Source organism: Drosophila ananassae, chromosome 2R, assembly GCF_017639315.1.
Source record: "Drosophila ananassae strain 14024-0371.13 chromosome 2R, ASM1763931v2, whole genome shotgun sequence".
Classification (NCBI taxonomy): domain Eukaryota; kingdom Metazoa; phylum Arthropoda; class Insecta; order Diptera; family Drosophilidae; genus Drosophila; species Drosophila ananassae.
The window spans coordinates 20,847,640-20,860,887 of NC_057928.1; the positions used below are offsets into that span (position 1 = coordinate 20,847,640).

The 13,248-nt window shown below is 46.2% G+C and overlaps 4 protein-coding genes across 4 annotated transcripts; 2 read left to right on the top strand and 2 right to left on the bottom strand.

Annotated features, from left to right (window-relative positions):
• The first annotated feature begins 72 nt into the window (after nucleotides 1-72).
• LOC6507122 lies at nucleotides 73-4,912 on the top strand. Its single transcript, XM_001956596.4, has 5 exons — nucleotides 73-1,210; nucleotides 1,266-1,419; nucleotides 1,474-1,838; nucleotides 1,898-4,125; nucleotides 4,186-4,912. Exons 1-5 carry the CDS (start codon nucleotides 182-184, stop codon nucleotides 4,412-4,414), a joined length of 4,005 nt encoding a protein of 1,334 aa, XP_001956632.1. The 5' UTR covers nucleotides 73-181; the 3' UTR covers nucleotides 4,415-4,912.
• A 54-nt stretch (nucleotides 4,913-4,966) lies between these two features.
• Nucleotides 4,967-6,259, top strand: LOC6507123 (viral IAP-associated factor homolog). The gene is made up of 2 exons (XM_001956595.4): nucleotides 4,967-5,112; nucleotides 5,281-6,259. Exons 1-2 carry the CDS (start codon nucleotides 5,107-5,109, stop codon nucleotides 5,995-5,997), a joined length of 723 nt encoding a protein of 240 aa, XP_001956631.1. The 5' UTR covers nucleotides 4,967-5,106; the 3' UTR covers nucleotides 5,998-6,259.
• Nucleotides 6,109-7,363, bottom strand: LOC6507932 (tubulin polyglutamylase complex subunit 2). The gene is made up of 4 exons (XM_001956594.4): nucleotides 7,227-7,363; nucleotides 7,001-7,168; nucleotides 6,678-6,943; nucleotides 6,109-6,620 (listed from the first exon to the last, which is right to left on the bottom strand). The coding sequence occupies exons 1-4, from the start codon at nucleotides 7,294-7,296 to the stop codon at nucleotides 6,261-6,263; spliced, it is 864 nt and encodes a 287-aa protein (XP_001956630.1). The 5' UTR covers nucleotides 7,297-7,363; the 3' UTR covers nucleotides 6,109-6,260.
• A 171-nt stretch (nucleotides 7,364-7,534) lies between these two features.
• On the bottom strand, nucleotides 7,535-13,166 carry LOC6507931 (anoctamin-4). Its single transcript, XM_001956593.4, has 13 exons — nucleotides 13,068-13,166; nucleotides 11,774-12,021; nucleotides 11,519-11,700; nucleotides 10,504-11,451; nucleotides 10,298-10,443; nucleotides 9,660-10,240; nucleotides 9,385-9,602; nucleotides 9,161-9,325; nucleotides 8,748-9,101; nucleotides 8,587-8,686; nucleotides 8,134-8,530; nucleotides 7,975-8,065; nucleotides 7,535-7,922 (listed from the first exon to the last, which is right to left on the bottom strand). The coding sequence occupies exons 2-13, from the start codon at nucleotides 11,949-11,951 to the stop codon at nucleotides 7,596-7,598; spliced, it is 3,687 nt and encodes a 1,228-aa protein (XP_001956629.3). The 5' UTR covers nucleotides 11,952-12,021; nucleotides 13,068-13,166; the 3' UTR covers nucleotides 7,535-7,595.
• Nucleotides 13,167-13,248: the final 82 nt, after the last annotated feature.

Consider the following 13,248-nt stretch of genomic DNA (forward strand, 5'->3'; position numbering starts at 1 on the left):
AGCTTCAAGAGCCCGCCATATTTTTAAATGTCTGGTATTTTTTTGGTTTTCGAAAAATACCATACAGTTTATTTGTCATGCATGGCAACCCTGGTGGGCTCTGTATGTGTTCATTGGTTGTTATGTTTGGTTTTCGATTCAAGCAAACATCCTTGTTCTTGTGCGTTTAAAACGAATCCAAATGGATGCCGAGGTCGAGTGCAACCACAGCGTACCTGATCTGGTCACCCATCTGGCGACACTGCTGTGCGCAGAGGAACTAGCTCCGCATAGGCCAACAGCTGCTGCTGTAGCGAAGAAGCGCTCCAGGATATACGAGGCCTTGTTCCTGAGCGGCACCATGCCCACTCAGAGTAAGCTGGACTTGTTCAATAAGGTCAGCCGCGAGCTAGAGGTTGAATGCAAGCATCGGAAGAACTTTAAGGACCTGCAGGTTCTATTGGAAAACAGGACTTTGGAGGAATCTGTGAAAATCGAGGATGCGGAGAACGACCTGGTTAAGAAGAATATCAGGGTGCTCAGACCAGGACCCCTGCGACTGGTTGCATCCTATGTGCCCGATCCTGCACAGGTGTTGATGGAAAATCAGTTCCCAAACGTGTTCAAGTCCGTGGACCAAATGCGGCGGGCACTTAAACCGATTCAATTGAAACCCTACACCGATTTCCTCCAGACCAATCCAATATCCATGCCGGAGCCGTTTAGAGTAAAGTTTCAGAATCAGAAAACATCGCGGTTCTCGGGCATTGCTGAATCCATGTCGCGCATACGGGCCACTAAAGACCATCCTCCACCGTTTTCCCTTCGAATGCCGGTTCTTAAAAAACCGAAATCTTCTGCCCTGGATAACCAGGAATTTATCTGCGATGCAGAGCCACAAAAGATCTTTGTATCTGATCATATGCTGACAAATGACTTGATGCTTTATGCCAATAAAGATCTAGTCCTCAACTACATCCAGGAATCTATCCTGGTGGAACACTTAAAAAAGGCTGCAGCTGGCCTTCAGTCGGAAACAATTACCATTTCTCCGGAAGACTCAGAGCTGCTGGTAATCCAGCCCCAAATCACTTTGCGAACTGTGTTGCCAGAAGTGGTGGCGGGATTTGCGGAACCCTTCCTGGGTTCAGGGCGAGCCTTCCGGCGCTTAAATGCCCGCGTCCGAGGCAGCAATCATTTGGTGACACGACTGGAGAGGCCCGTCACCCGGGTAGGCCTTAAACTAAAGGGTTTTCTCAGGTTAATTAATATTTATTTACTTTTAGGCCCTCCGCGAAGCTTTGGTGGAATTTCTTTCAAACAGCCGGGAGTTCCTGCTTTCCCTTAACGCCAACAGTATCACCCAACTGCTCTCTTATAGCCGCCCTGCTATGCTGCTGCTCCAGCACTTGGATAAAATGTTCTCCCATGAACCGAGACGTAAGTAAATAGACTTATTTTCTTTAAAACTTAATTAACCTTTTCTCTTTGAAGTCACTTTTGATGGGGAAGTTACTGGCCCGTTTCTACTGAGCTGCATTTGGTCGGCCATTGATAATTGCTGCAACAGCAACTTCCTGCAACTGCTCATCTACATGCTGCGCTCCATTTGCCAGACCTACTTCGTCCAGCTGAAGAGGTGGCTCTTTCATGGAGAGCTGGATGAGACCATGAACGAAACATTTATTACCCGCAGTCTTAATCATTCGCAGACGGTGTTTGACGAGTGCAGCAAGGAGTTCTTCGATCGGGGCTATATGGTTATCAAGGAATCCGTTCCGAATTTTTTGAGTGGCTGCGAAGATGACATTTTCCAGTGTGGAAAGTACAATCAAGTGCTTAAATCCTACAATGCTCAGGTACTCTTAACGATATCTAAAAGGATCAAATCTAATCTCTAAAGTAATCTCCCATCCAGCACCCCGTGTTCGACGTGGAGCTTCCGGAAATAGTCGTCTGCCTAGAAGAACAGCAACTGAAGGAGATGCGCCGGAACCTAGCGGAGAAATACTCGGCCATTTATCAACGCTTTGGATGGTGCAGCATGCAGAGCATTTTTGAGGAGCGCATAGCTGCCAAACGGAGCTTTAAAAACCTAATGGTAGAACGAACAAAAGCTCACTTGGCTGCCTGGGAGGAAAACCAGCGGCTACTCCTGCTTGAGGCGAACGCCCAAAAGAAACTGCGCTACGAGGAGCTCAATGCCCAGCAGGAGCTGCAGGAGAACATTCGTTTAGAGCGTCGCCGCCAGGAAATCGTCCAAGAGCTAGCGTTCCAAGCCGAATGCAATCGGTTGGAAGAGCTTACACTGGAACAGGAAAAACATGAGCTAGAGAAGACAGTGGCTCAGCTCCAGGACGAGTTAAAATCAGAAAAAGATTCCCATGAGAGGGGCAGTCCCGATCCCAGCATAAATAGTGATCGTAGTTTCGTATCCTGCCAGGAAGGACCGGATTCCCATCAAAACTCTTCCATCGAAAATAACGATGAAGGCTTAGATAAGGAGCAGGAAGCGACGGATGAAATAGCGTCTCAATTTTCGTCAACCGGTGTTCAGTACCAGCGCACAATGTCGGATGTGGTGAACTCCAATGAGCAGCCCATACCCCAAACGGAGCTGAGTCGCAATCGTCAGAATATGCATTCCTCGGAGCAGTTCCAGGAGTGCCAGACCTGGGTCAAGCTCAATCAGCAACCAAAGAGTCAGAATACGGAATCAGGACCCGTTTCAGGGTTTTATGCTCCACTGCCCTCCGATCTGAACGCAAACGTACCGGAGAAGCTAAGCGAACTGCAACTCAACCGACTACGGATGACACATCATGATGCCTTCGATAGCTATAACTGCACCGAGGATGAGCACACCAAGCGAATGCAGATTAGCTTGGCGTCGGATACGGAGAGAGCTCGGAATCGGCGGAGGGTAATGAATAGCGAGTACAATATTATCCTGGGCCAGGACTGGACCAAAAGGACCAATACCTTGAGCCTCCCCCTGGAAAGCAACAAGTTGCATGTGGATGTGCCGTTAGCCGTGCTCACCCCCATGTCCACAACCTCTGATGTGGACATTGGAAGTCAAACACCCACCAAAGACACTTCCGATTCATCCAACAAAGACGAAACAAACAATAATAATCATGAAATTGAAAGCCAAAACTCATCCGTAGCACAGGAAAATGTTTCTAGTTGCTTGGAGCGGGTCGCGGCCAGCTTTAAACCCACTTTCCTGCTGCCCACCCATGGAAACTTAACAAGCATACGGCAAAAACAAACGAAGGAATCACCCAAAGAACCTAGTTTCTCAAAGATACCAAAAAATTGCAATCCTTTCATGATCCGCCGATGCCTGCAACTCTCCGTGATGGCTCCTGTCAATGCCCACTATGCCCTTCTTCGCAATGAGGTGTTGCGGATCTTCCACGAGCTCCGTATCTACGATCATTTCCGAAAACTCAGGAACTACTTTTTCCTGCTGGATGGCCATTTCGGAACAGTTCTAACTTGTGATATCCTTGGAAGGATCAAAGCGGGCGTTGATCCACGCAGTTTGTGCCAAAAGGGCATACTAGATGCTATTCTGAGTAATGCTTTAGCTTCCTGCTCGGATGAGATTACCGTGGCCCAGAATCTTACTCTGAACTGCTCCACGATACCAGAATCTCTGAATCTGCTGTCAGTGGAAGCCACTTCCATGCTGATGCTGAACTGCAAGGTGGACTGGCCGTTGAATCTGGTGATCAGCCCTGAAACGATTGCTAAGTATGGTCAAGTGTTTGGATATTTGCTGAAGCTACGCCATGTTTGCTATGTCATCGAGGGAACCTATGACTACCTGCAGCAGATGGGGAAGCTGCTTGGCCCAGAACTCAGGACAGCGTCCCATTTCCGACAACTGCAGATGGCTCGGCACAAATTGGCACATTTTTTAACATCACTGCAGACGCATTTGGTAGCCAAGGCGCTGCAGGGCTCCTGGCAGAAGTTTAAGGAACAGCTGTGTACCGTGAACTCCATTGAGGGTCTCTACCAGGAGCACGTCATGTATCTGAAGCGGGTGGCCTTTTTGGCCCACTTAAATCGTCGTAGTGCCAAGGTCAAGGAAACCATAGACAAAATGCTAATTATTATTTTACGCTTCTGCAAGTAAGTTGAATTTTTATTTAACGTTATTCATAATAATTCTAAAATATTTATTTTTTGCAGGGTTCTTCAATCAGAGTCATTCCTAATGGATAATAATAATGTCTTTATTCACCCCCGATTCAAGCGCCTTCTGCAGGAAGAGGCCGAGTTTGAGAAGTTCATGCTATACCTAATCTACTTGGGCAACAAGGCGGCCAAGTCCGGTTATCAGGAGGAAATCGGTGACCTGATAACCGTTATCAACTTTAACAAGTACTACAAAGTAGCTGAAAAGGATGCCGTGTCTTAAAAGGAATCGAGGATCATTTTGCATTGTTAGGGAATCTCTGTTACCATAAATATGCTCTTAGTAATATTGCTTAACGATAGGTATTGAAGCATTATTTGCTCTTGTTGGCAAAATAATTTTTAAAAGAGTCGAACTTTTTTATTCCACGAAAGGATTTTAAATCCAGGAGGATATTTTAGAGAATACGAAGTATAATGTTGCGTATTTTAATGGTCCAAAGTCGCCCATCATAAACGGTATTAAAAGTTTATCAAAACTAGATAAATTTATTTTTAAAATCGATGTAAATTCATTGTACCTAATTGTAAAAAATAATTGTTTTTAATATTTTCCATAGATAGGAAAATAATTTACAAAACTATCCTTCGAAATGCTTGCTTGAGCTCATAAATAAATACATAAATCAATTAAATATAATTTTAAAAATTAAATCTATTTGGTAATTGTTTATTTTGAATTTTTACATTAAAGAATTTTGTTCATTTGGAAACATACAAATTTTGTTTCAATGTAAAATATCAACAGGTAATATATCGTTAGTTCTTCCATCTCTAAACGGTTTTTATCGATATATTTATCGTCATGAGTCATTTCGCTTAGGAATATATTTTATTTTTAGTTTACACGGTGCATACGTCTAACTCTTAGAAATATTTAAGTTATTTATCTTCCTCGTAAATTAATCATCGACAATGCAGGTAAGGATTCATTTACATGTACAAAGTGGGTAACGCAGTTTCCACTGTTAAGCAGAAAAGAACTTCCATTGTGTCTGCGAGGGTGTGTTATTGGTGCACCAAAAATAAACTCCATATTTGGTAATGAAAACTTTGAATGAAAACTCACGTGGCTTGCACTTTTTGTAGGATCCAAATGAAGACACTGAGTGGAACGATGTTCTCCGCGCCAAGGGAATCATCGGACCCAAAGCCAAGGAGGCTGAGATCACAGAGGATCAGATCCAAGCTTTAATGGATGATGCCATCCAACGGCGAACAGATTTGCCTCAAAACGAAGGACAGAGGGATAAGAAGATTGATGATATGTCCCTGGATGAACTGGACGAGCTGGAGGATTCCGAGGACGAAGCTGTTCTGGAACAATATCGCCAGCGGCGCATTGCCGAAATGAGAGCCACTGCCGAGAAAGCCAGATTCGGCTCGGTCAGGGAGATCTCTGGGCAGGAGTACGTCAACGAGGTTACCAAGGCCGGTGAAGGCATCTGGGTGGTCATACATTTGTACGCGAACGGTGTGCCCCTTTGTGCCCTTATCCACCACCATATGCAGCAGCTGGCCGCTCGGTTTCCGCAGACCAAGTTCCTGCGCTCCATCGCCACGACATGCATCCCTAACTTCCCTGAAAAGAACCTGCCCACAATCTTTGTTTACCACGAGGGCCAGATGCGCAAGCAGTACATCGGACCTCTGGAACTGCGCGGTGAGAAATTGACGCTGCCTGAGCTGGAGTTTATGCTGGGGCAGGCAGGTGCAGTACCTACCGAGATCAAGGAAGATCCCCGGCCGCAAATCAGGGATAAACTGCTGGCTGATCTAGAGGACAAGAGTGCGGACTTCTATTAATAAAGCTTCATCCAAATCAATCTACTTAATGTATCAATAGAGCGATGACGAATTTGTGGTATTTCTAGATGAATAAGTTTTCGATAACTGGTAATCTAAGAACCTTCCTTGTTTTTTATGCAAATCCACATTTATTTTTACGTCGCTTTGTTGGTTTTTGTACATCTCTCCTTCATTTCATTGTTTAGTGGCATTTATCCTTTCGTTGGCGCCCCGTGTGCTACTCCCGCATAAATAAAATGTTTTTATTTTTTTACTGAAATTCACTTATGACTCTGTTTGGTGTTTGGTGCAGTTTTTGCAACGCTTTTTGGCTTTCCCCGAAAAATATTCGGATCAATTATGTTGTAAGGATGTTCGCAGGCAGGATTCAAGACCCGGCCCCGTCTTGATTCATGCTCCTCGAGGAGATGAGGTGCCAACAACAGGAAAAGCTGTTCCGTCCAAGAGGGCAGGCCGCAGCTGGAGAAGCACAGTTCCCAGTAGGGCAGCCCCAAATGGGCTATGGCCATTCGGAGGTACTCACTAAAAGTATCTGCCAAAAACTGCCAGCTTAAGGTGCTGAGTTCCAGCAAATAAAACTTGGGATTGTTGGAACTGGTGGATTCATAAAGCATGCACACCTAAAGATGTAAATGTTATGTATTAAATATTTAAAAAATTAAATATTAGACACCTACCTTGGCTACCTCGTTAACATTGTTAATCTCGAATATTTTAGATTTGGGGGTTATAATGGGAGTGGCATTTCCCCATTTATCCTTTCCGGTTGACGCCGCAGCCGACAGGGACTGAGACTGACTGGATGGCCCCAGGACATCCGAGTTGCTGCTAGCCAGAGACGCTGCGTTGCTGCTCGAGTGAGTGGTTTCTATGTTCTCCCGAAGCAGAGTCACCTGTAGGAGGTGGGGAAAGTGGATGTGACCCACCCGACGGATGTCGTTGGCTTCAAGGACATTGGAAGGAGTTGAAAGACCTCTACACTAAAAAACATCATACTCACGAGCATATTGATAGCTCCAGTTGAGCACGAATCCGTCCGTGGACAAATAGAACTTTTTCATATCCTCCGGCAGGTAGACACAGTGCCTCTGCTCCCAGTTGACCACCTGGCAAGCGTTCAAGGGCTGCCGCCGTTCCAGAGTCACATTACAGACCCTGGGAACATTTGCTAAAAGGTGGATATGTTCTTGAAGTCCTCTTAAGGATTCCAATGCCACCATACTCACAGAGCGTCTTGATCAGACCCAGCGTCAAATTTTCGTAGAACGCATCCTCTGGCGAAAGTTTCTTATTCATCGTGAAATAAATTTCGTTTAAAAAATACAAAATTTGATTTGTTTGTCAAAACTTGTGGAGCTATGGGTTGCTTTCAAGTAAACAACTTGAAGTTCCCCTGACAACGGGGCGGATGAGTACCAGTGTTTAAGTTTCTAGACAACATTAAAAAGGATTTATTTACAGAGACTATGAGATCGAAAACAACAATTACACATGAAATAATTAAATTAATGAGCTTGGATATTAGTAGGCTGGATGCTGTGCTCGTCTCATCTCTTGTTTTGGGCATGGGGCTCGCTCTCGGCTTCCTCCTCGTGTCAGGAAACCTCCCACACGGTTGACTCCACCGAACGCCGTGGTCTGGCGGCAACCTCCACATGTGCGTCCAGTCCGTCGCTCAGTCGACTGAAACGTCGGGCCCAGCTGCCGCGGGCATTCCCCTGGCTACCGGCGATCGATGTTCGATTGCTGGCATCCCGGAATAGGCTCATAATGTCCTGATTATCGCCTTGGGCTCGCTTGATTCCGTGGTGGTACTTGGCCTCCTTGGCCAGAAGCTGCTCCCGCTGCATTTGCGTTTTCACCTCCGATGGCACATCCGGAATAATAAACTGCATGATGCCAGTAATTACAAAAACCACATGCTGAAAAGGATATGAAATGTAGTTGGTTCATTGAAAGCTTCAGGAGATCTACCTCGAAAACCACAACGAAAGCCAAGCGAGCTGCAAAAACATGCCAATAGTGAGGACTTAATCCGTAGGGTTCATAGTCTTTGGGACCGTTTCTGTAAGGAAATAGGATATAGGAAGGATAAGATATTCCAAAACATAGAGGAATATGTTTGAAACTTACCGATAGCCCCGATACTGGCAGGTGTCTGGATCCTTCTCGCTTACCGTAGCGCCCCATTCCTCTTTGTAATCGGATGTATTGAATATAGACAGCGAGTGCTCGATGTAGCCAGCTAGGGTGTGGGTTTCCGAGTACACAAACTTGTACACCATGCGGGGTATAAAGTCACTGGTGTAGGCAATCACAAAGGCATTTGAGACGACGGCTGTGTAGGTGATGATCCGCAGGATGCCGTACCAAGCTCCAATATCCTCAACCCTCTCGGCTAGGGGACGTCTAGCCTGGGTAACCATTTTGTAGGCATCCAGCCGGATCTCGGCCACATTGTTGAGGAGAGCAAAGAGTGGCGCCAAAGGAAATGCCGCCACAAACAAGGTAACAAAGCCATATTGGAGAACTTTTCAAAACACAAATTGTATTACATATTCGTCAAAATTAAATAAAAATACTTACTCATCTCCAAATACTCATCAAATAAGGCCAGTCGTCCAGGATCCTGCATATGATAGTCCTGCTCCCAGGCCATGTGCAAATGCGATTCATCTTTTGTTGCCTAAAAATCATAGTTTATAAGTTTAGAACACCTTTTTTTATTGAAAGTAAAGAATAAATACTTGTTTGTGTTTCCGTTGTCGCCACCAATTCCAAAACTTGGGAAACAGATACTCCATAAAGTTGTTCCAGCACTGTTTCCCCACCATAATAATGGCCAACTGGATGCAAAGTTCCGAAAGACATCCCGCTGGATCGCAAATGTCGTTCTTTAGCCGAAAGAATTCGCTTCTACGGGCTTGATCATCGCCCGGATAGTCGAAGAATCTTCCCTTAAAGAATGCTATATAGATGAGCGACGAATAAAAGTTCATAAATTCAAAGAAGAATATCTTAAAGGTGTAGGAGTCTTCGTATTCCGTGTGGGTGCGAGGATTTTCCAGGTTTGTCAGTTTAATTGCCATGCGGTGGTATATCTAAAAAGGATATCTATGGCTTAAATCGTGGACTACAGAATACGAAAATGGAAACCTACTCGCGTCAGTATCATGATGACCACCAAATTAATGAGAGCAGCGGTGACACTGGTGAAAAGTTTGGCATGTTCCTTTACAAAGAAGCCTCCACCGCCATAGATGACAGACACCAAGGATATGCGATATAATATGGTGCCCAGCACGGCGGAGAGTACTACGGAGATCTAAGATGGGATTAAATTAAATAATAATGTCCTTAAAAATAATTAAAAGATAATCTCACCATAAACAAAACTGCACTGCCTGTTATAACAAACCGGATAGCTCGATTCCAGGAGGACATATAGGGCTCCTTTTCTCTCGTGACAGGATTCATGCGGAATGTGGTGGCATTCGTTTCAAACTCCGGACGGTTCTCCTCGTCCATATCCACGTTGTGCAGGTCCCACTCCCAGACAATCACCGATTGTTTTCGTTTCCAAAGCTCCAGGAAAGTGGTGGCTGTGTTAGGATGAACATTTTTTATTACAGGATATATTATATTTGGGCTGTAGTTACCCCAAAAGGACATGAAAATGGCAAAGAACACTGTCGAGGGATTGTCAAACAGATAGGTAAGTCTTGAAAAGAGACAGGATTCGGAAAGTCTTTGGTAGCTGCATGCTTTGTCGCACAGCGGACACAGAGTAATGTTTCCAGTTCCGTACTCATTACAGATCTCCTTGCTGGGCGTATTGTCCTCCGACTCCAATGTGGCAAGGCCATAGATAAAGCACAGGAAACCCACCACGGACGGGTAGACAAGCATCTCCGTGTAGAATCCCAGCCAGCAGAAGTACAGTGCAATCTTGTCGCCGAAATATTTTCGAACCAGGCACAGTGGCTGTTTTTTATACCACTGGGATGGATGAGCCCATGTCTGGTAGAGCACCCGGCGGTCCAGAGAGATGCCACTGGAATGAGGCCTGTCGTACCGTCCCTCGTGCAACGGAAAGCAGCCCAAGTAGGTTCCATCATTCAAAAGCCGACGAATGCCGTTGCGGTCGCTCTCGTCGTACGGCGTTCGGATGAGTACCTGCATCACCATCAGCGATCTCTGGGCACTCGTAAAAGCCGTGGCGCGATCCTTAACTATAAATCTTTGGAGAATTTAAAATAAATATAATAATCCTTGGTAATAATATCTATATACGTACTGCTCTTCCGGATTTCCATTGGCTGTTGCTGCTTTGAATGTGGTTTCTCCTTCTAGAAGTTGCTCGTCCAACTGTATCCTTTTGGTCAAACGCTGCCACACATCCTTCCAATACTGCACGTTCCTCATCACCACATTTTCCTCGTCCTGACAATAGTACGATTTTAACATATATTGTAGATAATCCTTAGAGAGAAGAAGACTTACCCAAGAAGGCTTTACGGATATAGTGATGAAGCGTTTGATCGGCAGCTTCAGATTCATGACCTCAGCCAATCGAGTTTCCAGCCTCCAAGGCAAGTGAATCTTCAAGAAAAAGGTCTTCTCGTTGAAAGACTGTGACTTGTCCTCCAGCTCAACTTCCAGACCCTCTTTAATCAGGTTCTCCATAAAGCCGCGTCGGTTTTCACGACGCTTGGCTTCCGCTTCCGTCATAACGCCCAGGTCCTCCTCCTCCCAGGCCAAAACCATGTCCACCTTTCGCCGGCCGTCGCGGAACATTAGCGACTCCGGGTCCAGGCCCTCCCTATCTTGCTTGCTGACGCGTCTCTCATCTCCGGATTCCCCACCGAGGCTGTTGCTCTTGCTAGCTTTCCGGCTGCCATAGTAGCTGCCACTCACGCTGCTCGCCGTATCCGATGCCTTTCGTTCCGTCGGCAGGAGCTGCCTGTAACCGAACTGGTCCGGTAAAACATTGGAGTGAGAGGACTCCATAACCTCATAGGACTGATTGACTTTGTCGCCAGAACTAGCCAGGGTGGCGCTCAGGTTCAAGCCTAGGGTGCGCCTCATGGCTGTGCCCGGAATATCCTCATCGTGGCTGCCCACGATCTTGGGTCCGAAAGCCTGAGTTGGGCTAGGCTCCGCCGATTCCGATTCCAAGTGCGTGGGCAGAGGCGTGGCAATGGAGTTGGGTTTGGGATACAGGGAGTTACCATTGCCCGTACGCATCACCGAGGAGTTGAGCCACTTTTCCGTATATGCAGCGGAGCCGGCACGGGCCCGATTGGCACTCAGCTTGGATTTGGGCAGAATGGGAGTAGAGGGTTTTGGAATCGGCACCGGCGCATTCTCATCCGTTTCCTGACAGCCGTAAATATTATCCGTTGTTTCCACCATCCGTGAATGCAGATCGTTGTCGATAAGGGCACTTTCCTGTTTCCATAAAAATAATTTCAATAAAAAAAATCTAAAAAAGTAAATGTAAAGGATATGAACATACCCCGTAACTAATTAATCTTCCAGCCACAATCCCGCTATCCTGGCTTAGTCTTCTTGGTCGTAGCTTGGTCTGATTCCGTCGAATCATTCGCTCACTTTTGGCCGGGCTGGACATCACCTCCCGGCGGGCGGAGGGCTCTGGAGATTGTCGTGAGTTTCGCAACGTTGGCACCGAAAGGAATCCTACAGGACACAGTATGACGGACAAATTTAAATCTCTTAGGTTAAAAAATCCTTGACATCCTTGATAACTTACTGGGAAACTGAAAGACCGACTGTCCACTGGACTTGTCGCCCTCCCGGGCGTCGCTGCCAATGAGATCCTCGCGAGAACTGGCCTCTGTTATGGGGGCGGTGCTTTCATCCTCGACACTGTCGATGCGTATCTGAAAGACGTGTGACTTGTCGCCGTATAGTCCGTCGTGACTGCTCATCGTGGCCCGGACTGGGTTAAGCAAGTGTGGCGCCTTCTTTGCTCTACGGGAGCTATGGCGTCATGGAATTCTGGGGAGCACAGTTGACAGTTCATTTAAAAAATTTGGCCTAGTTTGAAGACCCAAGTTCCAAACCATCTGCTTCAGTCCCCATAATAAACTATTTAAAGTTACCCCCCGCCCACTTTGGACTACTTGTCGGGGAGTTTGAGTTCATTCCGGGGGTGGGGTCCTCAAAAGTTGTTGAGCTGCATAGCCGCCGAATCCGTTGGACATTAACAATTCATGCATGTTTATACTAGTGCCCTCTAGTTGGGCGTTAATTTGGGCCCTTACGACTATTTGTATCTTCATTTGCAAGAGTGTTCCAATCAAGAGGCGGACATTCACGCACGCGTTCGACATTGACCCACACGGCTAGCTATCCGGAGAAGTTGGGGTATCCCATTGGGAATAATGCTTTCACATTAACCAGTCAGTGCACCTTGGGAAAGGTTGGGCAAACAAACTTGTTGCTACGAGTGCTGGACACTTTCCCAAGCGGGCGACAACAAATGACAATGGTTCTAAATAATTGCTCTAGATTTGGTATTCGGATACTATGCATTTGCCAGGACATACACATGGACGTGTAGATGGGATGTGGGATGTGGGATGTGGACGGGGCACCATAGGAATGACATACTCTGGGCCGCAAAGCAAACAAATCCATTCGTACCTGGATCACACTAATAAGCGTGCGACGGACGTCCTGGAAATGTCAGCGTTTGTTGGCAGTTGTGAAAAGTCCCATGCCATTGAAGTAATCACAAAAATCGAAGGTTTATTGATTTGCTCCTGTCGGCTGTTCCCAGGTCCTAGCACCACATGTACGAGTATTTATATGACCAATCGATTATTGATTTACGCGTCTATCTGAATGCACTTTGGAGTTCAATTAGGCCAGATATCACTTATCCTAGACTAACAGATCTTCAATCCAATAGGCTATGGGGGTGTCACTTTTCAGGACAATTTTACACTGACCCCCAATATATTGATTTTGTGTTCTTGTAGTTATTATCTTTCAATCAAGGTTCACATTATCCAAGCACACGCTCGCACGTTCATCCTTACCTGGGACTACTACTGTGTATGACCCGGACACTATCCGCCAAATCGGAAATGGCGTACCGCTCTCGACGAGGGTTTCCGACCGAATGACCGACCATAGGTCCTTTAACTCCTGGCCAGGACAGTGACACGGGGACAACAGATAGCTAATCACAGTTGTACTCGCCGTGGTGGCTCTCTCCGG

Excerpts from the sequence above, each read along its gene's own strand:
- LOC6507122 (XM_001956596.4), top strand. The coding sequence starts at position 182 with ATGGATGCCGAGGTCGAGTGCAACCACAGCGTACCTGATCTGGTCACC. Across the intron at positions 1,211-1,265 it reads TGGAGAGGCCCGTCACCCGG|GCCCTCCGCGAAGCTTTGGT; the intron begins GTAGGCCTTAAA and ends ATTTACTTTTAG. Across the intron at positions 4,126-4,185 it reads ATTATTTTACGCTTCTGCAA|GGTTCTTCAATCAGAGTCAT; the intron begins GTAAGTTGAATT and ends TATTTTTTGCAG.
- LOC6507932 (XM_001956594.4), bottom strand. The coding sequence starts at position 7,296 with ATGAATAAGAAACTTTCGCCAGAGGATGCGTTCTACGAAAATTTGACG. Across the intron at positions 7,169-7,226 it reads GGGTCTGATCAAGACGCTCT|CAAATGTTCCCAGGGTCTGT; the intron begins GTGAGTATGGTG and ends TCCACCTTTTAG. Across the intron at positions 6,621-6,677 it reads ATGTTAACGAGGTAGCCAAG|GTGTGCATGCTTTATGAATC; the intron begins GTAGGTGTCTAA and ends TTACATCTTTAG.
- LOC6507931 (XM_001956593.4), bottom strand. The coding sequence starts at position 11,951 with ATGAGCAGTCACGACGGACTATACGGCGACAAGTCACACGTCTTTCAG. Across the intron at positions 9,603-9,659 it reads CATTTTCATGTCCTTTTGGG|CCACCACTTTCCTGGAGCTT; the intron begins GTAACTACAGCC and ends ATCCTAACACAG. Across the intron at positions 8,687-8,747 it reads GACAACGGAAACACAAACAA|GCAACAAAAGATGAATCGCA; the intron begins GTATTTATTCTT and ends TATGATTTTTAG.